The sequence below is a fragment of the Poromitra crassiceps genome (assembly GCF_964638095.1).
Source record: "Poromitra crassiceps genome assembly, chromosome: 11".
Classification (NCBI taxonomy): Eukaryota; Metazoa; Chordata; class Actinopteri; order Beryciformes; family Melamphaidae; genus Poromitra; species Poromitra crassiceps.
In genome coordinates this window covers 34,115,135-34,139,760 of record NC_139643.1, presented here as the reverse complement: position 1 = coordinate 34,139,760, position 24,626 = coordinate 34,115,135, and the positions used below count along the sequence as shown (strand labels likewise).

The 24,626-nt window shown below is 44.2% G+C and overlaps 1 protein-coding gene across 1 annotated transcript; it reads left to right on the top strand.

Annotated features, from left to right (window-relative positions):
- The first annotated feature begins 2,651 nt into the window (after window positions 1-2,651).
- Window positions 2,652-24,626, top strand: snx13 (sorting nexin 13). Its single transcript, XM_083646893.1, has 24 exons — window positions 2,652-2,767; window positions 2,989-3,091; window positions 3,590-3,679; window positions 6,796-6,917; window positions 7,165-7,283; window positions 9,097-9,201; window positions 9,334-9,422; window positions 10,061-10,144; window positions 10,316-10,552; window positions 11,223-11,322; window positions 13,077-13,267; window positions 14,000-14,107; window positions 14,351-14,483; window positions 15,014-15,051; window positions 15,315-15,384; window positions 16,737-16,879; window positions 17,099-17,206; window positions 17,456-17,566; window positions 18,521-18,682; window positions 19,046-19,117; window positions 19,271-19,416; window positions 20,689-20,757; window positions 20,844-20,956; window positions 21,763-24,626. The coding sequence occupies exons 3-24, from the start codon at window positions 3,602-3,604 to the stop codon at window positions 21,996-21,998; spliced, it is 2,634 nt and encodes an 877-aa protein (XP_083503019.1). The 5' UTR covers window positions 2,652-2,767; window positions 2,989-3,091; window positions 3,590-3,601; the 3' UTR covers window positions 21,999-24,626.

Below are 24,626 nucleotides of genomic sequence, written 5' to 3'. Positions count from 1 at the left end.
CTGACTGTGCTGACACCGGTCGGACTAGCTATCTGTCAAACCCTACTGTAGGTTAGTTAGGCTACTGGCAGTGAGAAAACACTGTCGACGTGCTTTTGTAACTAACGTTAAATGCCGACCGGGTACAGCCATCGGCTCCTCGCAGCAGTAACGTTATGAACATGTAACTGAAGTTGGCCGCAGTGTAGCTTAATTCTGAATGTTGCCAAACTTCATTCATACTGACGTTTTATTTTGAAAATGGCTGCCAACTAGCGCTGAACCGGAAGAACAAATACGTTGTGTCAAATGCGGATGAGAGAAAAAGTGGGCGTGGTGAATAAGGTGAATAGAGAGGCAAAGTGACCGCCTACTTCCTGCTTCAGCACTGTACCAGAGATTTTCATCCGGCATTTATTTTCCCATACACATTTCGTAAAATGCATATTCAAATAGTTTTACTGGTTCAAACCAAACGGTACAGATATATTTAGAAACAGGAGAGATCGCATAACATTTCACTGGGACCAAAACATTTAAAAAAATGCGGGTTTAAAGAAAATTGATTCTTTTAAGTTTTGGTCCGAGTGAAATGTTCTATGGTCTCTCCCGATTATAGCGTTAGCTGAACCGTTTGGTTTGACGAAGTACAACTATTTTATAAGCATTTTACGAAATGTCTATGTAAAAATAAATGGCGGATGAAAGTCTCTGGTACAGTGCGGAAGCAGGAAGTGACGTTCCACTTTGGCTCTCTATTCGGCAGAGTTGTTTACAGAAGCAGGGGCATGCGATGTGTGCCAACACAAGCCAGGGACCGCAGGTTGCAAGTGTGCACGTGTGGTTAATAACTTATGAGGACACTGTTGTGTGTCTCAGAGGAAACACATCCCGGATCCATCTCGCACTTGTAGCAGCAACACGGCCACTGCCTTGAAGGTATCGAAGTTCAATACCCAGCCCTACGCCTGTGTGTGTGTGTGTGTGTGTGTGTGTGTGTGTGTGTGTGTGTCACTCTGTGGGACCTCTCTGTGTGTCACCATCATGGGCTATGTAGTGTGAAGCAGACCCCCCCCCCCCCCACACACACACCTTACCCAACCTCATGACGCTGCATATATTATGGTGCTTTGCTAAGCTTTGCATGGCCTAGTTTCATTTGTCCAGCCTGCACCTGCTGGCTGCTGGAGTGGTGAAGTACCCTTTAGTGGAGCATTGTGGCAGGCTCATCCTTCACAAAGAACCCCCAGTGAGGCACACGCACGCACACACGCACGCACACACACACACACACACACACACACACACACCTGCACTTGCCTGGAAACATGCACTTCTTACACTTCTCACAGAATGTATAAGAATGCCAACTTGGCTGAACTCCGAGATCATTTTGTCAGCATTGTGGGCCGGGGTAGTATAGTGAGTGGGCAGACGATCCTTCACCAGGGGGTCAAGAGCCCCCCCATGTCCACAACAAGCATGGGACCATGCCTAAGTGTTTTTGAGCACAACACTGAATGTGTCTGTAGCTGCTCCAGAGGCTGTTCTGGTGCTGCTGACCCTGCACTTGGAGGTTCCTGTGTGAGGGGACTGAGAAGAACATGTCTCTTTGGGGTTCAATAAAGTCTGACATTAGTATTTGTTTCAGACACACATTTAATGCGTGATGTCATCTGTAGTAAATGTAATGTGAGCGAGTATATCAGCTGCCGGCTTGGAGGTCACTCCAGTTTAAAAACCCTCAACTTGCTGTATCTGTGCCAGTGCTGCTCAGTTAGCTTTGGCCTGCCTGGCCAGCTGGCCTCGCCTTCTACTCTATAAATATCGAGTGGCTAGAAGTAATATTAGCTTTTTCTGTATTTTCTAAATGAAATAATGGTGCTTGTTGTTGCGTTAGCTTAGCTAGCACGTGATTGAACAGGGAATTACCTAGCTGCTAGACAAGTCGATAGCATTAGCTTGTTAGCTTATGTGGTAGGCTGGGTTGAAAAGAATATGGGTCGGTGCTTTGCTAGCTGGAAACTAGAGCTTTGTTTCCTGCACTGACAATAACAGGAAACCTGAGGATGTCACACGTGCGTACACACACACGCACGCACACACACACGCACGCGCACACACACACACACACACACACACACACACACACACACACACACACACACACACACACACACACACACACACACACACACACACACACACAGCTCTTTGTCTTTGTCTCTCAATACAGCACCCCATAAATTATTTTAATACTCTTTTTCCTGTGTTGATATCTGAAGTGCAGAACCTTTTTTCCTGCTCTGAGGAGACGTCATTGTACAATAGCCGCCTAATCATCTCATTTAGTCTGTGGCAGGCAGTTGCTTTTGATATTGATTTTTTTCTTTGAAGCAGAATGAGCAGTCGAGGCCAAACAATTTTTTTTATGTGAAAAGTGATGTCAGTGATGGGGTAATGATCAACCATCTTTCAGAGAGTACTCAGGAGATGAACAGAAAAAGACAGACCCAGAAGTGTTACTTGGACTAATAGCATGAACCCACCACAGGGCAACCTATCTTTTACCAATTCAAATAGATACATTATGCCTTTGTCAATATAAGTAAGCAACCCTCAGGCTGCTGTAGTCCCGGAGGTTTTAGCCTGTATGTTTTCTGTGTGTATTCCAGGCCAGTCTGTCCATCTGGGGATGGGGGGGTCTTGGAGTGGTGCTGTTCCTCGTCACCTTCGGACCCTTTGCCATCTTCTACCTGGCCTTTTATATCTTCTGCTTCATTGGAGGGTGAGCGGAAGTCTTCTAAAACCACACACGTCTTTTATTTAAGCCTGCTCTCTCACAGTAAACCACACACGTCTTTTATTTAAGCCTGCTCTCTCACAGTAAACCACACACGTCTTTTATTTAAGCCTGCTCTCTCACAGCAAGTGACCACAGTATTCTACACACAGTAGCCTGATGGATCTGTTTGTAGCTGTTCTCTTCCTCTCACCTGTGTGGTCCAGGGGCTTTGCGGTCACTCTGCTCTATGGCAAGATCAACTCGGAGAAACACCTGGAAAAGTGCGAGCACTCCTACCTGTCACCCACTCAAACTGGTATACTGAAGGTAAACATGCGCGCGCGCACACACACACACACACACACACACACACACACACACACACACACACACACACACACACACACACATGTCCCTAGTGCTTTGGTCCGATTTTCGATAATATACAATATCACGATATTTGCTATTTGACATCTTTTACAATATTGCCCCATGATGCTGTCGGCACAGGTTGCTGATGTAGGCTACCTTTTAATTCAAGTCATAATCTGACAAATGCCGGTTCAGCCAGTTGGCATTAAATCAAACCGGTTTAAGCTCCTAAACCGGACCGCACCGGCAACACCGGAAATCGACCCAACTCTAGTGGGAAACACCGCACACTAATGGAGTGACCTCCCCAAAACAAACAAACTCATTAGTTGCTAATCGAGTTCCGTCGATGCACTCAGCCAGCCAGTTACTATGCAGATAATGAAAGTTGTTATTGATTTGATTACACTGCCTCTCACTGGCTCTCCATCTCTGTGTCTCTCTCTCTTTCAGACATTGGATGAAATGAAGTTGGAACTGAAGCCCATAAAGATTGACAGGAGACTGACTGGCTCCAGCTTCATAGATGAACCATTACAACAGGTATGTGTTTTTGTGGGTTTAGTGCAACGAACCGGCCCACGCTTGTGAACATGGCACCTGTCAGAATTATGCTACAGCATAATTCATGTCAAACTTGATGGGTCTCTGTTTCCCCAAACATCAAGTTGGATAACATGAGATTAATAAAATCGTCGCACACATGACCAGGGTTCAATATTTAGATTGTGTGTGTGTGTGTGTGTGTGTGTGTGTGTGTGTGTGTGTGTGTGTGTGTGTGTGTGTGTATGTGTGTGTGTTTTTTGTGTGCATGTGTGTGTGTGTGTGTGTGTGTGTGTGTGTATGTTTGTGTGCGTGCGTGTGTGTAGTCCTTATTGTCTCTGTCTGTCATACACTGCATGACCCTAACCTTTCATGCACCATGCTCTCAGGAAGTGTGTGTGTGTGTGTCATTGGATGAATCTGTCAAATCCTGTCATTCACTGACAGAAAGTTGAAGTGAAAGTCGCTGTACTGTTAAGTTGGCAGTGTTGCATCCAGGCTGTCTCTGTCACGTGACTCATGCAAAAGCCAAAGGCTATTTATTTCAGGCTGGAAAGTAATATTTTCACCCACTGACTGGTGCAGCTGGTGACTGGTGCAGCTGGTGACTGGTGCAGCTGGTGACTGGTGCAGCTTCACCCACTGACTGGTGCAGATGGTGACTGGTGCAGCTGGTGACTGGTGCAGCTGGTGACTGGTGCAGCTTCACCCACTGACTGGTGCAGATGGTGACTGGTGCAGCTGGTGACTGGTGCAGCTGGTGCAGCTGGCGGTGGTCGATTCACAAATTCAACCTCCCAAATGATGGTTTTGTTGACGGTTAACGTTGCAGACAGGGAAGACAGATTTACCGGCACGATAATTGCAGGAGGAGGTTAGGTGCGAGTCTACCCAAGTAGCCCAGCAGGCTGGTCCGGGTGCTCTCAGAGAAGGGCAATCTTTCAAGAGAGACTCCAGCTACGGTATCTTGTCCGACATATGGCACTGGAGCACACGGATCAAGTGTATAATATATACTTTTATTGAAAGACTAACATTTCAACACCAAGTGCATCAGAGTCAAGATGCAATACTTTATTGCCATGTCAACAGAGATGATCTGAGTTTGTCTTAGGGCAGCTCTAAAAACAAGACAGATAACATAGAAAACACACAGGTGATTAAAAAAAAGAAATAAGTACAGCAAAAACAATTATCCAAATTGTACATTAAAAACAATATGGTGAGACGAACCATTATAAAATGCATTCTGCTACAGCATACGTTTAAGGTGCGTGTAGCTTTGTGCAGCTGCCGTCTGCATTCAAAATGTGGCTAAAAAGTAGGGATGCACCGATCCACTTTTTTCACTTCCGATCCGATTCCGATACCTGAATTTGGATATCTGCCGATACCGATGTTATTCCGATACCAATATTTTTCTTGAATATACAGTATAGGCAAAGATTTGGCCAATTAAAGATTTTTTTTTAAAATATACCTTGCAAAAAGCAGACAAAATTAAGAAAATATACAAGGCAAAGAAGGATACTATTATACATGGGCAAATTACGGCCAGCGGCCCGCGCTGGAATTGCAAATTAATTCCGATCCGATCCGTGAATTAGTGCCATATTGGCTACCGATATTGGATCGGATCGGCCCCATCCCTACTAAAAAGTGTGGACAGCCGATGTGCTGTTCCTGAGGCGAGATGTCCTGCACTTAAGAGACTGGAGTCTCCTACCGGAGAGCAGGGCTTTAGAAGAAGAGATTCAAGATTCAACATTCAAGATTTTTATTGTCACTCCATGGTACAAGTATCACGTGTGAAATTCTTGTGCTGTGGACTAGTGGGGGGTGAGAGGGGTCGGCCATCACCTTCTGCATCTTGCGTTTGATGACTTTTTTCCCCCTTTTAAATAACCTCCCATCAATTAAGACTAATTTAGTCCACTCTGGAGAGAAAGGGAGGAGATAACAAGCAGACAAATATGATTAAAAAAAAGGGGGAAAAAGAGCAATACATATTTAAAAATTACAAAAATATGACAAATCATCAGTGTCAAATATCAAATTTCATAATTCATCATTAGTATGAAAAGATACATAGGCTTTTAATAGATTACCTATTAATAGGTGCGAGGGACCTTAAGTGCAAGGAGGCCGGGTTTCCAGTTCCACCTATGGTTAAAAGGAGGGGAAGAGAAGGACGTTATATCAGTAAGCTCCACTTTCCTTGAAAACAATAAACAACATAGTCTATCTCACAATTGGCCCCTACATAGATTTACCGGCATTTGCCTGATGGCTGCTGTTATTTTCTGCCCTGTAATAGTACCAAGCTTTGAAGGTGTGGTCAGTGAGGCAGCAAGGCAGACACAGTTAAGTGCACACACAGCAGTTGGTGATGGTCAGATGACACAGCGGCTACTCGCTGTCTCTCTCCACTCCTGAGAATGCAAAGCTACAGAGATACAGAGCTTCTGCACAGCTATGCGTGACACCATGACACCATGTGTTCTGCTCTCTGGAAGAAGTGTGCCATATTGCCCTTTCTGGTACATGCTCTCTGTCATTCTCTTCCCCCCCCCCTCACACTGACACTAACTGACACCCATCCACATTCAAACACCCCTTTTTAGAACAAAGTGTTGTCTCTTTCTGAGGTTGGAGTGGGAAGACAGACACTTGGATCACTGTGTTTTTCGGTGATGTGATTACTGCTCGTTTGGTGAGACAAACTTGTCAGGCCACAGAGTCACTTAGTTAGATATGATGGAAATGTGGCTCCCATAGCAGCTGCAAATGGAGAAGATTACATTAAATGATCTGTTGGCTTGATTTAATCATGTGACTCAACTGCATCCCAGTTGTGTGTAACATGCTACAGCTAAAGCTTAAATGGTTCCCTCAGATCAAATCGCTTGGCTCTGCAGTCTACTTCTTGTTTGTTTGTACCAGATAGTCACCCAACAAATTTAATTTTCATTCAAAGAAGAGTCCCCATACTTAGCCGTATTTCATTCACACACTGCCCCACGCCTCTGTCTTCCGTCTGTCTGTCTCTGTGTGTGTCTCTCTCTCTCTCTCTCTCTCTCTCTCACACACACTGTTGTCTGTCTTTCTCTTTCTAGGTGATCCAGTTTGCTCTGAGGGACTACATTCAGTACTGGTACTATACTCTGAGCGAGGATGAGTCCTTCTTATTGGAGATCAGACAGACGCTGCAGAATGCCCTCGTCCAGTTCTCCACACGGTACTGGGCGCACACACACACACACACACACACACACACACACACACACACGTGTGCACACGTACAGACACACTAGGGTTGTCATACTAACTAATCATTACCTAATTTTATGAGTGAAAACTTGAATTTTTTTGTCTTGATATATCACTGTGTGGGCACATTATAATTGTCAATTCTCATTGATTGTGTGTGTGTGTGTGTGTGTGCGTGCGTGTGTGTGTGCGTGCGTGTGTGTGTGCGTCTCAAGGTCCAAAGAGGTGGACTGGCAGCCTTACTTCACCACTCGCCTGGTGGACGACTTTGCCACCCATCTACGCGTCTTCCGGAAAGCCCAGGATCGCCTCAGCGACAGAGAAGACAAGCGGAGTACGTGCGCGCGCAGACACACACACACACACACACACACACACACAAAGCGACATGCTCTCTCATTCTTGCACTACACATAATGGTTTCAACAATGATTGTGTAGTCCTCATTAGGCTTGCCGCAGTAGTCGGTGTTACACGGTGGTCGGCCACCGACACAGTCATTTCTTTTCGTTTTTCTCCATGGCGCAGAGCAACACATGCCAAGTCTCCTGGCTGGGCTTTGGGCCAATCACGGTGCTTAAACACTGCAAACTCCACACCACCCGGACGCACCGCGTGACAAACAAACAAATGCACCTTCAAAAGCCAAGCAGCCACAGTTCAAGTCAATTCAACTCGTTTGTTTTAGCAGCAGTTACGGATACACGGCTGACTTTGACGGACTAGCTTGTTTCGTAACTTAGTAACTTAGTTTAGTACCTGTTATAAACAGCCGGGTGGAGACAGCGGGAGCCGACTCGGTGTTCAGGAAATGCAGTCTTCGTTCCGGGAGAACACTACCGCTTATGTCCACAGGGGCCGCTAAAATCAACACAAAATGAAAGTTCCTTGCAGCTGCTTTAAAGTCCCTGGAAACCAGAAATATTTTTTTATTATTTAGCATTTTGAGTTCATCACATCACAGGAACCTACAGTATGTTAATAGGTTAACAGCCAAATTTGAACGATGATGAACGTCGCAAAGTATATAAATTTTGGTTTGACAGTCATGGCAAAAGTCATGAGAATCAATTAGATTTTAGAGTGTATTTTCTCCCGCCGACTGTGTGAGCGTGTCCTGTCTGCAGGACGTCTCCGGTCTCCTCCGAGAGAGAGAGAGAGAGAGAGAAACGGGGGGAGAGAGAGATGGAGAGATGGAGAGATGGAGAGATGGAGAGATGGAGAGATGGAGTGTGTGTGCGTGTGTGTGTGTGTGTGTGTGTGTGTGTGTGTGTGTGTGTGTGTGTGTGCGTGTGTGCGTGTGTGTGTGTGCGTGTGTGTGTGTGTGTGTGTGTGTGTGTGTGTGTGTGTGTGTGTGTGTGTTTTCGGTCGTTGCATACTGACAGAGAGGAAGATCGACTCTGCCGCTGCGAGTGAACAGCGCTACTGTGTGTGTCTCAGTGTGTGTGTGTGCGCATGCGTGTGTGTGATTCGATTAAATCTTATGAGGTGATAAGATCATGCATTTTAGCACCGCGCGCACCGCTCTCTTCAATGAGGAAATGGAAATCCAGACCTTGTAGAAAAGTGTCGATTTTTGGGGTTAGGGTTGAAAGTAATGTCAACCACTTTCTGAACCACACAATTACTCACATAAGACCCTAAATTTAATAGTTAGAAGGTTTTTGTAGATTTTAGTTTCCAGGGACTTTAACATTAGGTTTATGATCAATTCAGAAAATGTGGTGATGAGAGTGAAGAGTGATATTTGATGAACAGGGGACTAGACATGTAACGGTATGACAATTTCACATCACGATTATCGTGACCAAAATGATCACGGTTATCATATTTTCACGGTATTTGTAAAAAAATGCTGAAAATTTTCAAAAAGTACTGAGAGATCATTTTACAATGTTTTATATTGAAAACTCGGACCCAAAAAGGATTGATACACTCACTGAAATCATTTCTCCAAGGCTGCACGTTTGCATCTGGGAGACGGATGCCAACTTTGGTTGATGATGGACAGTATTTACCATGTTTTTCAAAGCACTGTAATCACGGTACCACGGTTTTAATGATAATGAAAATTTGAAACTATGGTTATCGTAAGGAATTTTATCACGGTTATCATTAAAACCGGTTATATCGTTACATCCCTACAGGGGACATAACGGAGGAGCTGGTGGAGTCATTCTTTGAGGCAGAGGTGGAGATGGAGAGGAAGATCTGTCGAGACATGGTGTGCACCTCGCACAAAGATGAAGAGGGTAAAGACATTTTCCAATGATCCGTGGCTTTACCTTTCACACTGTCGCACAGAACACATTTTACAAAAGTATTTGTTGCTATAGGTGGTGAAAACAAAACGTAAGCTCAGTTTCTGTGTCTGTGTCACTCAGGTTTCCTTCGGGATCTGTGCGAATTGCTTTTGTATCTGTTACTACCTCCTGGAGATTTCCACAACAAGAACATGAGATATTTCCTAAGGGTGAGTTGGTACATAAACACTCTGATGCATAATGTGGACATCATGTTATTTGATCACAACATAGTGGCTGATGCGATGCGCAATAACACAGATGCACACAAAATCACAGTCACACAATAATAATGTCACACAGCCTGCTTGGGAAATTAAGCTAGTCACCTGCCAGATGCTCCCACTTTGGCAGCTAAGAGCATTGTTTGTTTCTAGGCTCTTGGATAGACTATGCTGTATGCAATACTACAATGGAGCTGGACATTTTTGCATTGTAAATAGTTAGGACTACATTGTTAGTAAAAAATAATGATGATAAAACTTTGTATAGCACCTTTTAAAACCAAGTTACAAAGTACTAGATACAATCAAACACTCAAGCAGACCCGAGTAGTGCAGGCTGCGATCTCGCTCATAATAAGGGACTGCCATGTCAGAAATGTAAGTACCGTAGGTGTGTCAAGCCCTGTAAAGCTTTAAATGATATCAGTAAAATGTTCAAATCAAATCTAAAACTAACAGGCAATCCAATCCGTCAGAACCAGAAATCACACCCACATTTCGGGCAGCATGCTTGACACTAGTGGATCATTGAGCTGTAGACAGCCAGCTGATAATATGCACTGTAATGATTGTGTTATGTGTAGGAAGTGTTGGCGCGAGGCGTGCTGCTTCCTCTGATCAACCAGCTGAGCGACCCAGACTACATCAACCAGTTTGTCATCTGGATGGTGAGATGTGGCACTTATACCCAATCCATACCCCTTCCTATCACCCCTTGTCCTTTTGTTAAAACAATATAAATACTATACGCCCCCATCCAAATATGCAGACAATCCAAAAGGCAGTTAATATGCGATAGAAACTGACAATTGGCAGTTTGTGTTTGTGCGCGTGTGTAGATAACTGACTCGAGCTGTAATTACGAAGCCTTCATGAACATCCTGAAGCTGACAGACAAGCCTGCTGAGCTGGAGGCCGTCAAGGACAAGGTGCTGGAGGAGCTACAGTACCTCCGCTCCCTCGACACCGCTGGAGATGGTACCCTAGACATCAATGTGATCAAGAACCAGATTAACAGTCTTCTGTTTGTGAAGAAGTTGTGTGAGGCTAGGATCCAGAGACTACAGTCTGGCAAGGTAAAAACATTAACTTACTATGGAGACACCATCTTTTTGCCAGCCCTTGACACCCTTTGTTAAAAATATCCATGAATGAAACTAGCTGCTCTCTTGATTTGAGCTGTTACTGTGAGCGTCAAACTCTTCCTGCATAAATAGTAAAGCCCCATTCAGCAACTTTTCCTCAACAAAACACAGCGCCAGAAAGCTCTATGTACATGTTGTGACATCGGGTACTCACCACGTGATGAAATAATAATCCGTAGTTAGGTGAAACGTCATTTTCGTAGCAAATCCGCACGAGTTACTTCCTTGTTTTCCTGAACACAGCGCTTCCACTGTACAGCGCATGTGTGGTATGCCGCAGATGCTGCCCCCGGGACGCCGGCACAAAAAGGCTTAGTCCCAGGAGAGGCCTTTGGAGGGCGGGCTGGGACCCATAGAGGAAACATTCTCCCTGTTACAAGTCACTGTACCATCTTCAATGACTAAAAAGCTGTTATATTAAGGTGAAAAAGTTACTGATTGGGCCTTTAACTGTATCTGATCTGATCGTCAGATTGCTTAATTAGATCCCATCTTTATATAATCTCAAACTCTGAATTGGACTCGACTGGACTGAGAATGATATTTGATGGTATCTGCTAAGTGTTATAGACGTTGCTTATCCTGTCCTTGTGTTGTCTAGGAGGTGGATGCCTTGAAGCTGGCAGCCAGCTTTGGCAAGCTGTGTATCATCCCTCTGGATCACATCCTAGTCCACAACATAGCCCTGCAGTTCTTCATGGGTAATTCTAGGAATGCAACATCACACCCTCTACCACTGATACCAAACATGACTGTAGTCCTCCTAGAGATCCGAAGTCCCTCCCCTTCCAGTCGGGGCCTATACGAACAAGCATCGGAGAAAATGTGAATGGTGGTGAATGGCGAGAGACAATAATCTTTTTCATCCCGTTTGAATTGTGCCATGAGGTACACATATGATGTTTGTCAGTTTAAAAGATAACTTTGTCGTAAAACTGTTGCACTATAAGTTATTAGGGGTGTGCCGATTAATCGTATAAGCGATGTATCGCGATTAGTCACGTGACGATTAAAATCGATTCACAATGTTCGATTATCGATTTGCAAAAAATTGCAAAAACCGAAGTACTGGAAACTGGAATCACTGAAGAAAGCATGCAGGGTGGCTGTAACATGTGATGCGTGGACTTCAGTCGCAACTGAAGATAATGGAGGTACATTTGTTTGTTTACTTTAATTAATGGATACTGACAAATATACCTTGCTTAAAAAAAATCCTGTTGGGTGAAAAAGATGCATCAAAAATCGTGATTAATCGTAATCGTTTAATAATCGAATCGTAGCACCCTTAATCGTAATCGAATCGAATCGTGAGGTGCCTAAGGTGGCACACCCCTATAAGTTATACAGTAAATCAGAAAGACTACACACAACCAGTCCCGCCAGGCCATGTCGGTGTGACGTATATTGTGCAAAACGTGAGATGTAGTTGATTGAGCAGTTTCATACATATTTCTTGACATGCAAAGTTATCTTTTAAATTAAGGAAAGATCACGTGTACTTCATAGCACAATCCAAACCCCATTCATAATTTTTTCAGACGCTGGTTCGTACGCTGAAGCAGGAAGTGACGCCGACTTTGGCGCTGTATTACTTTTCGGAATGTCTCTCACTCCCACATGACCTTGTCCGAGATTATGAAAGGTCACTGCACTTCACACATCTGATTAGGATGGTGCGTGTGTATCTACTGTATGTAAATACCCAGGGTGCAAACTAGGAGTCAAGCCAAGTTGCCTCAGATCTGGTGTGGAAAGAATTACCACCTAAACATTGTGACTGGTCCTCCTGTGTATACCAGTCAGCATTTACCATTGGCATATACATTTAGTTGAATCTCTTACACAGAACTACTTACAAGTCATTCTACAACAACATTAGATGTGTGAAGAGCTGAAACATGCGAGTAAACGGTATTAAATTATGTTTGCCTTCAGCTGACTGTCTTATGCAAAGTGCAGCAGTGCTTACAAGATCACCAGAAATCACAAAAGCAACCAAAAATACGGAGCAATAAAGTGCAGGACTGTTTTAGGGCCATACAATTTCTGCAGCGCACACAAACATGGACGGAATCACAGAATCTGGTAATAAAAATGGAATCAACTGTAAAACATGGAATAATTGTTATAGTAATTGTTGTAGTAACCTATTTCATAATTGTAAAATAGGCCTAGGGAACGTATTCCATTTTTGAATGGATGTTTCGAGAGGGGGGGTCAGTCTTGCATCACAACTTGATTGTCACTTTGAGGAACCTGTCGAAAAGGCTGTCTGAGACGACCAATAAAAAAACAGATTTAATATGGCCCCAAGTGTTCCTGTAACCACAAATGAATGAGGAGAGAGTGGCAGCTAGAAAGAGAGGTACAATCTGAATGAAGGGGAGCGATAGCATGTCGTTTTTTTGGTTTATTTTATTTGGCACCGACTGGTGTGTGTCTGTCAATGCAGACTTCATGCAGGCGGCGGGGGCCCAGGCCGAGCTGTTCTTCTGGCTGACTGTGGAGGGCTACAGAGTGACGGCCCAGCAGCAGCTGGAGGTGATGCAGGGCTGGCAGAGGGACGGCAAGAAGCCCAGCGCCACCAAGGGGCTGCTGAGGGCCGCTGCACTGGGTGTTTACGAACAGTACCTCTCTGACAAGGTAGGAGCGCTGTTACCCCACTCACTCACATGCATTGCTTAAAGACCCCCTAAAGCCATGTTTTAAGATGTATATTAAAAAAAAGGTTTAAATCATTTTGTTAAAATCCCTAAAATGACTTCCCCTCCTTCCCTCTTTAAAAACTCCAAAGCAACCAATCAGGGTTATCTAGAACATACTGTAGCTAGCCAATCACAGCATACAAACAAGGGCTTTAACTGTTGAATACTGGACAGGGATTGGCTCCAGTATTCGTGATGCCACGAATCATGGAAATTACCTTTTCAGTGAGCACAGGGAAACCTTCCACTTTCAGCAGATGATTGTGGATACAGCCTTCTAGTGTCAAACTCTGCACAGACATAATTCTGCACAGTGAAGCTCACACATCCAACTGAAGAGACAAGAAGAAAAACATGTTTTTGACTTTAGGGGGTCTTTAAGTTAATTATTTCACAGTAATGCAGAAAAAGGCACCACTGAGATTAAAACTGGAGCCAAGCATCTGTTTCAGTAGCTGAAAAGATCAACTGATTATGCCCATCCCCTATAATCACATGGTAAATTACATACACACACAAAATCCTTTTTTCTGGTTAAATAGAGCAATTACTTGGTTTAAAGGTCTGCCTTTTTTTAGCCTGTGTGGTCTAATCTTGTGTGAAATGATCTCCTATCCTCTCTTCTCTCCTTGTCTCTGATCTCTCACCAACTCTCTCCTCCTCCCCCCAGGCATCTCCTAGGGTGCAGGTGGACGAGGCGTCGGTGGTGAAACTGGGGGAGAAGCTGCAGAAAGCCGACGACCCCACGCCAGAAATATTTGATGAGATCCAGAGAAAGGTGTGCGATCTTGTCTGCAGAGCATAGTTTTTCCCCTGTTTCAATCCTGCTTTCAATCCTTTCCTGTTCCTTATTTCACCTTTTTGTTTTCAAGGCCTCAGGATTTTTTACAGTAACTCTTCCCTTTTTACTGGAGATTTCCTGCTTTACAGAAGATTATTTTAGGTTGTTTGGATTTCTTTCCTTGATCCCTGATCCTTTGCATCTTTAAATGTGTGTATGTGTTTGCCCCTCCCCTCCCAGGTGTATGATATGATGTTGCGTGATGAGCGCTACTACCCTTCCTTCAAGCAGAGTCCTCTCTACGTCCGCATGCTCGCCGAGCTGGACATGCTGAAAGAGCCCAGCTACAGGGGCTCTGATGACGGTGATGGAGGTGTGTGTGTGTGTGTGTGTGTGTGTGTGTACATACATGTACATACATTCACAGGGCCTAAAATTCATTTTGCAAATTGTGGGGGGGGGGCTTATATTGAATCAAAAAATGCTTGCAACCATTGCTGAAAATGAACTAGAAAATACATTGATGTAGGGTGTGCGCCCTCGCAGCGGAGTTCCGGTTTTTCCACCAGTGCAGATGTTTATTGAACATTATTAGAAATTGTTGTAAATGTGTGCAGGAATCTTCCGCATTACAAGTGCCCTATCTGCGGGAATTGATTCAATTATGCGCAAAATTCTAGGCCCTGAGTTCATGTGCATGGTGTCGAAATCAGCTGAGCAGGGCAGGGTTTTCCTCCATGGGTATCAGTAGCCATAACTGAAAATGTGTACTATTGGCTATTGGTTCAACCTTGACTTAGCTGTGTGCCGTGCTTGGCTGGTCGACCTTAGCTATGTAGCTGAGTTGCTTGGGTCCGTTACATTTGTCCTGTTAACTTTGTTCGTCTGCCCTTCACTCCATAGAATCCTTCAACGGCTCTCCCACAGGAAGCATAAACCTAGTAAGTCCTCTTCACTCCTTACCCAACGCTGCCAGACACCGCCCCCGTCTGGCAGCATATATATATATATATATACACACACACACACACACACACACACACACATGTTGGTGGTTATGACAGTGTCATGTCAGTCGTCATATACACCCTCAAGTGTTACCGAATTCTGTTCTCATATGTTACTTATGGTTATTGTTGGATACTGGTGTTGATTATGTATTGTTATGAGCCGTTAGTGAAATGTGTGTTTCTTGTGATTTCAGTCTTTGGATGACTTGTCCAATTCCTGCCATGATGAATTTATGCAGCTACATGCCTTCATCTCTGACACAGGTACACACACACACACACACACACACACACTTACCATAATGCTTAATAGATAGATAGATAGATAGATAGATAGATAGATAGATAGATAGATAGACAGACAGACAGACAGCCATACATTCTGGCGTTACAGCAGCAGTTTACATCTATGACAGTCTATTTAAAATCAAGTAATCACTGTGGTACATCTCACTTAATATTTGGCATGTTTCCCAGACTACTGATTATTGAGCCTTAAACATCTGCATTTAAAAGACAACAACATCTGTCTCTGGGAAGCTCCTAATTTTAAGATCATGCTTTAGAGTCTAGTACATTCTTTAGATTTTAGTAGACCTTCAAGCTGTCTTTAGATTCCTCAGACCTCAGGTCCATTTATATTCTTGGATGAATTTCCCCCATGGGAATAAATAAAGGATAACTTAACTTAGCAAGTGCCAGTGATTCTTAACCCTCGGTTCAGTTTGACACGGGAAGACAAAGTATCAACTGGAACACAATACCTTGTTACATGAAGGACTGTAAATTAGGAATTGTCCTATATATGTGGAGGATCTTAGCCAGCAATTTTGTTTTAAGGGAGAGAAAAAAGATGCATGCATGGAAGATTTATGCTGGGCCCTTTATTTTTGTAGTACAGCCAGCCAGATAATCATAATTCATGAGAGGGGTTTGTGGTTTCTGATTTTGAAGTGTTGTAACTGCTGGTGTTGAAGAGTGTATGTGTTTGTATACTGGACATGTAGTATCCGCTACTAGCCCTCCCCCTCCCCTCTTTGTTTTTTCCACTAACCTTTTCACCTCCTAGCTTCATTCATCTGCATGCATCTGTTCTGTCACTAAACATTGTTCTGTCACTAAACACTGTTCTGTCACTAAACACTGTTCTGTCACTAAACACTGTTCTGTCACTAAACACTCTTCTGTCACTATAAACACTGTTCCAGTATTCTTTAATTTCTTTCATTCCATCACCTTTACCATTTTTCTGTTCTTCCTTTTTTCTTCCTCCTCCTGCTCCTCTCTCCCTGGCTTGTCCTGTCATCCTATCACATTTTCCTCCTTATTGTTATCATGTTTCTACACCCTTTGTTCTGCATTCTTCTCTTTCTTCTCCACACTTTCCACCTGAGCTTGCTTTCCTCTCTTTCTTTTCTTCTGCTTTCCATGGCCCATGCCATCTTCTTCTACTCCTCTTTTCCTTGGGCAACCATCCTGCTGTCCCCTACCACCCATACCATTACCCCACACCCCCCCACAACCACCACCACCACCACCACCTCCTGACCCCCTGCGGTTGAATTGCCGGGTGGGGGTAGCTGACGCTTGTCTCCCCGGCTTCTGGGGTGCTGCAGGGGTTTGCAACGACCATGGTAAGACCTACGCGCTGTACGCCATCACCGTGGTCAGACGCAACCATGACGGCACGGAGGACTGCTGGAAGACCTACCGCCGCTACTCCGACTTCCACGACTTCCACATGAGGGTCATTGAACATGTATGTATGTATGTGTGTGTGTGTGTGTGTGTGTGTGTGTGTGTGATCTTGTGTGTTTGACTGTGGAAGGCTGCATGGATGTACTGTATGTGTGATGTTGATGGAATGAATGTAAATATTCAAACCAGTATTACACTTCCATGACATGCACTTGCATTATGTTGCATATCAGGTGATCAGAATGAGTGAAGACTGGTTTTGTGTTTTGTGTTGTGCCAGTTTGAACACCTGACGGCGATCCTCAAGCTGCCAGGAAAAAAGACCTTTAACAATATGGACCGAGACTTCTTGGAGAAGAGGAAAAAAGACCTCAACGCTTACCTACAGGTAACGTGAATGTGTGTTGGTGTTGATTAGTTCACTTCTAAATGCCTATTTTGTCATGCATCATCTTGTACAGTGTATGTGTCTAACTGTGTGTGTGCTCGTGCTTGCGTGCCTGTGTGTGTGTGTGTGCGTTTGTGTGCGTGTGCCTGTGTGTGTGTGTGTGCGCGTGCGTGCGTGTGTGTGTGTGTGCGTGTGTGTGCGTGTGTGTGTGTGCCTGCGCTTGTGTGTGTGCGTTTGCGTTTGTTCCAGTTACTGATGACCCCAGAGATGGTGAAGGCCTGCCCCACTCTGTTCCCCTATGTCTATGACTTCCTAGAGAACAAGGCCTACAGCAAGGGCAAGGGAGACTTTGCACGCAAGGTAAGTTCATGTTTTAAAACAAAAATTGCATCGTTTGAATGTCAGCAAACTGCCACCAAATTATTGCAGTCAGTATTAAATTATTGTAGTCAGTATTCGGTGCATGTTATATCAAGTAAAATCTCAATACACAAATGTAAGTCAAATCACAAGCATAATGCAAAGATCTACGTGTTCTCTTATCTACACATTTAATCATAGATCATTTTTTAAGCAATAAGCCTTGGGATGCTATGCTTTACAGTGATAATTTTACAACAGCGAAGAAGAGTTATAGTTTGGTATGACACGTAATGATGATAACATACAATACCATGGTAAAAAAAAATGCAAATGTTAAAAGAGGACTTTGCCGCTTTTTAACCACCTTTGTATCATTATAATGTTGGTAATATATGCAGATGAACAGGGTTTACCTTCTCTGTGTTTCCTGCACCGATAAAATCCCCGTTGGCCTCTGCCCCAGCCAGCTGGTATGGGTGTCGTTAAGGCTCCACCGTGGATGCACACGCTCCACACGCTTACAGAAATATAAATAAATAAACATTCTGTAGTTCATACAGCCGCCCTCAGGCAGAACATCTGCTCACTTCCATCTCCAAATGACGGAAGTGCCTGGAATAAACTGCAGCGCTCTCAGCGCAGAAAACATGAAGGGAAGGTAAACACTGTTCATCTGCATATAGTACCTCCAACATTGTCATGATACAAAGCTGGTTGAAAAGTCCGCCTTTAATAATTGAAGAAGAAGATATTTTGTTATTAAATGTTTTTCTCCTGCCAAGCAATGTAGTTGTAGCATGTATGAGGGGGCAGTTTCAGTGTAATATGTAAATCAACATTTATTTGGTCACAGGTGAGCGTACAGTAAATCAGTTTTGAATGTGACCAACTAATGGCTGACTATCCGTTTTATAAAAGGCATTTTCCCTACCGTTCCTCTCCCCCTATCAGATGGACACGTTTGTGAACCCTCTGCGGAGCTCCATGAGGAACGTGTCCAACGCGGTGAAGGCCCTGCCAGACAGCTTTGCAGAAGGCATGACCAAGGTCTCTGACAACATGGGCCGCATGTCAGAGAGGCTTGGCCAGGACATCAAACAGTCCATATTCAAGGTATCACCATCATCATATACAGCACATATTGGCCACCTAAAGAAAGTAAATGTCTATTCTTGCATTTGTTAGCCTATTTTGTTCTAGTTTCATTGCAGTGCAGGAGTGTCTTTTGTTGACACTGGTTTGTTTCTGTGTTTTGAACCTATTCACTTGGGTGTGATTATAATGTATGGACTTCCAATAGGGGCCTGTTTATTTCCCCTTGTTCACAACTGATTTAACACTTTACATGCTCCAAGTGCAACAAAGATCAAGGCCGTATCTATGAAAAACAGCCAACATGTCTCCAACCAGTTTTCCATTCGTCTAACTGCTCCGAAATGCCTCTGACCACCCGGTGTCTTCTTTCTGCTTTCCCAGGTTCCTCCACTCCTCCCTAAGCCCGATTTTGACCCAGAACACTGTCGAGTCTCCGCCCAGCTTGATGACAATGTGAGGGTCTATAAAAATAGACAATAGGCATTGTAGTCTAGTTTCTGTAGTGTCTCGTAGAAGAAACAAACAATTTATTTCCTTGTGGCTTTTTCGTAAAATTGACATTCATCAATGATGTCTGTCTGTCTGTCTGTCTGTCCGTCCGTCCAGGTGGACGATAACATCCCACTGCGGGTGATGCTCCTGTTGATGGACGAGGTGTTTGACCTGAAGGAGAAGAACCAGTGGCTGCGCAGGAACATCAAGAACCTGCTGCAGCAGCTCATCAGGGCCACGTATGGAGACACCATCAACAGGTCAGAGAGAGAGACACGTTTATGTAGCCGACTGCCTTTTTAGCCATTTTAGCAAGCTAAGATAAGCACAATTGTGTTTCAACAATTTGATGGATACAGTGGTTGAGCATATAGTTTTGTGTGGCAAATATATCGTATATAGTTTTCTATTATTAGCCGAGGATTGCTATGTAGCTAGCGTACCACCATGGATGCTACTGTTTACAACAGCTAGTGTGGGATTTGCTGTACTGTGTTGAATATTCATTCATTTCACAAGTGCCATTTTGATGGTCAAGACAATTATCAACGGGGGAGGGTAAACGTTTTTGAAATGTGGCAGAGAGTTTACTCACCTATTTTCAGATCAACTGCAGAGCTCACAAAGTAGCGTTAGTCCCACAGGTGGGCTGAGACTAGAGCAGCTAGCCACAGGCGCCTTCTTCATGAAGAACAACGAATCACTTTACCACTGTCTTTTACACAATAGTGCTCATTTGAGCATCCAGGGGCAATACAAAATGATCCTCCTCGGGTCCGTCTTTCGTTGGGTCCTCCATCTGTGCTCTTACTTACTAATGTTAGTATGTCCGTGCTCCATTTTTATCGGTGAGTAAACACCAAGCAGCTGCAGCCTGGCTGCAATGCGTGTGACGTCACCATCTAGCTTTCAACATGGCAGCGCTCCACCAGTCAGTGTTGCCAGATACAGCTTACGGTTTCCAGGTCAAAAGCTGTTCGAAAACTAGCCCAAAATATTTGAGGAGGAAACCTGTACAAAACAAGCGAATCCTCCCCTCCACAGTAGCCTACCAATTATGCCACATAGGCTACATACAGTACACAGTAAACAAATTTACGGTAGATATTTTTAGACAATCGATATTTTTACGCAATCCAATCGAGCCCAATTGGCCGGAAAACCAGCCCCTCTGGCAACACTGGTAGCAACAGCACTCTGATGTGTGAAGGTGTGCGAGGAGTCGTGCATAGAGTCATTGGGACAGAGGGGATCATAGAGGCCAGTGCAAGCACCGGCCTAAAAAGGATATGCCCAACTGTATCCCTCACTTATGTTTAAAGCTCCACTAAACAATTTTCCAACCACTAGAGGGGGACAGAAACCCCAACACATTTGTAAACTCACAGCAAAGCTACTGGGCGATGGAAGGCATTCAAATCTCACTAACACATTACAGACAAACAATTACGAACATTACAACCATACAAAGCTACGAGTAACCACCTGACATACGCAAGACACGCTAGCATATTTTCCCTTGGTCTCCACAGGAAAATTGTGGATCATGTGGACTACATGACGTCACCAGAGCAGGTGGCAGACTACGTCAAGAAGTTCAGGTACCTCCAGCCCCGTTTCCTGCAAATGTCTCAGTGATAGGTCAGAAGAGCTGTGAGTAACCATCTGTGGCTCCGCCCACTTGTAGGGATTCATACTGGCCCAATGGAATTCTGGCTGAGACGCCGCCACGGCGGGACAAGAACATCCGCATGAGGACACAAGTAGCCGCCAAGACCAGCCTGCTAGGCATCATGCCAGGTGAACACACAGACACACACACAGACACACACACACACACACACACACTCTATGTGAAATTAACATTTTGGTCCACCTGCCAAGGGCTGGTGAAAAATGTACCCGCCAAGAGTAATGTGCAGAGAAATGTCACTCTAGTGTTTTTCAGTGCTATTTGTGTATAATAACATCAGCAACATGTGTGAAACATTCCATAAAGAGATGAGAACAGACTGAGTTTTAATTCTTTAAAGTTGTAGCAGGGACAATGTTAGAGAAGAGGCCAAAGACCGTATGTAACTGAGACATGCACATGTCGCCTCAAAATGTTACCAGCCGATGTGGTGATGGGTGACTTACTGATTTATATACCAAACCAATTTTACTGGCATTTGTTGGGTATAAAGGATTTTCTCTCTTATCTATACATCACTATATGGTTAATGTATGCAAAATCACCTTAAATAATCAAATTTAATGTTCATCTCATTGAACCAAATGGTAATGTTAGGTGTGATGTCATTTTTTTTCTTCCAAATAATATTCCTACCATACCTCATTTTATCAGAGTTTTTAAGTAAGTAAAATGTGCTTGTCATCGTCAATTTAGACTGCAGAAATGTGTGTCACGATATTCAAATATCTTTGAATTGAATTATTGCCCAGCCTGCAGAACGTGAACACCTCTGCAAGGCTAATGTTCCCCTCCAGCCTTTCTGGCTCATCGAGTAGAAACAGTATGGACAAATCGAAACCTTAGCAACGGTTTCTACTGTTACACCGCCCGCCACTAGTTACGACTCACGTCTGACCTGTCTCGCCCTCAGATGAGCTGAAGCACATCATCGGGGCGGACACCACCCGGAAGGGCATTTTGCGCGTCTTCGACATGTTCCAGCACCAGCCCATGAACCGCCGGCTGGCCTACGTCTTCCTGGAGGGCTTCCTGGAGACCATGTTCCCCCAGTACAAGTTTCCCGAGCTCTTCGTCAAGCTGCACTCCCGCTCGCCGCGGACACACCGCTACAACCAGAAACTCAAATCCTGCTCGCTCAAGAGGTGACAGGAGAGGACGGGAGATGGGCTGATTAGACATACACACACACACACACACACACACACACACACGGACAGACAAACACGGACTTGAGCGTGTAGAGTGGGAGTCAGGGGCTTGATGAGTGGGAGTCAGGGGCTTGAGAGTGGGAGTCAGGGGCTTGATAGGAACATTTCGAGACGTGTGATTTCTGCTCTCTCACTTCCCTCACTTTCAATGTCCCGCTCCAACTGTCCAGCTGACTGTCTGTCCAGATGGAAATGAATGAACAAGTCTACACTCACACACTCTGCCCTCCTCTCACTCTACAGTAACACACACACACACACACACACACACACACACACACACACACACATCCTCTAATTTGCACCACTGAGACTGAACATGGCAGTCTTTTAGTCAATCTATTTTTTTTCTCCCCTCCTTTTTTGACTTTTTATCAGAGCATTTAGCTTTAGCTGGGCCAGACAGCTATGCTTTCTCCTCGGCCCAGAAAGCAGACCACAAATACTGTCTTGTTTTTAACCTGCGGGTGTAGATAACAGACCCACCCCATGCCTTACCTTCCCCTTCCCGCTTCTGTCTGTTGGCTAGTGTAGGCTGGGTTGGCACAGTCTAGCATCTCAGTCAACTGGCCATTCAGCTATAATCAAATTTACCCTAATGTTATAGACACTATATCTGTAACAATTGGTCAAAACTACCCTCTTGTTGTTGTATACATGACATTGTATACGTTTTCATTGCAACCAAATATGTCAAAAGCACTGGGTTAAGAGATGCCGTTTTTAAAATGTGACTGAACAAATATGGGTCAAAATAGATGAGTTATTGTCTGTATTTTTCCCCCCATCCCGCCTCAAGGCTTATCTCAAGACATCCTGAGGCTTTTTCTTTTCACGGTGTTACCATCTATACCGCCCATAATCATCAAAGAATAGCCCCTCCCCCTAATGCTACTGTCACACCCCCTGACGACCAAAGCTCATGCTGTTCCATACGTGCACTCGTATGATGTCGTCATACCGTCAACATTACTGTGCTTTATATTGTTTTATCACGTGAAAATGGAAACCAGTGTGCAATGTTCACCTTAAATCACCTAACAGGTGAGGCTATGGGCACGGCCTAAATTGTGTTACAGTCGGTCCAGGTGGGAGGTTCAACTCTGGCTGTTAAAGCGTACTACCAAGTACGCTTCAATAAGAATGTACTCTCTGGTCTAGTCTGTATTTTGCTCCTTCAGAATTGTGTGTGAATGGGTGTGTGCGTCTGCGTGTGTGTGTGTGTGTTTAGAAGATGCAACCCTCTCCAGTCAGAAACTGTGCCAGTGTGAGCTAGTGAACCAGCCTTAAAACTATATACAGTATATACTGACCAAGAGATGCACGCTAGAGGTAGCTCTCCACACGACTGAACGTTACAAGGAAAAAAAGATAGAGATATGGAGATATATCCCTAGTTAATCACTTTTATTAAGAGAAAATGTCTTTAATTTTGTGCAATATTTTTCTTTGATGCATGTGTATTTGAATAATTATATACTGAAAAAAGTAAACCATATTGTTTTGAGAAATAGTTGAAAACGTTAAAGAACTCTCCTTAGAAATGTCTTCTTATCCCAACAACTTACATTCCGTTGTTGTAAAAGTACTATGTTTATTTTACAGACTTGTTTTATAAGTCTGAGGTTTGTTTATCTTTTTTTTCTTTCTTGTTTTTCACTCTTTCCCACCCTCTCTTGGAGAATCTGTGGTTGGGGTCCCGGTTTGGCAGTCGTGGGGGTTTTCTGTGGCAACCCGGGGGCTAGCTCACTCGGCCTCCAACTATGCTCCGGCATCTTTTAATTCACGAGTGGCATTTTATGCATTCGGGCCTGTTCTGTTGACTGTGAACAGATGTGATCTATGATGTTATGAACCAACAGCGGGAGGGACTGCCCCCTCTCCTCCTGTCCAATGGAATCACGGGAGAGCCGCGTCCTGTGACCAATGGAATCACTGCTAATGAGCACTTACCGTAGCGACTGTGGGAGAGGCCCTCCCATTGGCTGAACGGAGCCCCATTCTGCTGCAGTCATCAGATGGAATTCCCTCGTCTGCTGTGATTTGCTTGCACTGAGCAGCCCTGGTGGACTCTGATTGGCTGAATTTGAGGACATGAACTCGAACCTATCTTGCGCTAAAAGGGAGGTGAATATTTTGTCCCCTTACAGGAGGAGGTGATGTCACCTTTAACTGTCCGCACGCCTCTTCACACAGGAAGGCTTGTCTGTTTTTTTAAATCCCCAGTATATATGAATCTATGATAATGAAAATTGTGCATATCGGTGTACAGTATGTGTCAATAGTGTGCCTAAATGTACTGTCGACTCTATTTTCATATTTTTCTTTATCTAAAAAAAAAAGAATCAGAATGTCATGGTCATTTTACCCGACTGAAAAGGACTTTAGGGTGTTTTTTGCATCATGCTTATCAAACTCTTCCTTTGGAGCAGCTGTGCTCAGATCAGTATAACACTAATAAAAGGTAACTCAGACTAACTGACCCACAGTGTGTGTGGTGTCGTCAGTGTTTGCTTGCTGTATTTGTGATGTTTCTGAAAGATGTACAGGCCCTTTGGCTGGTATA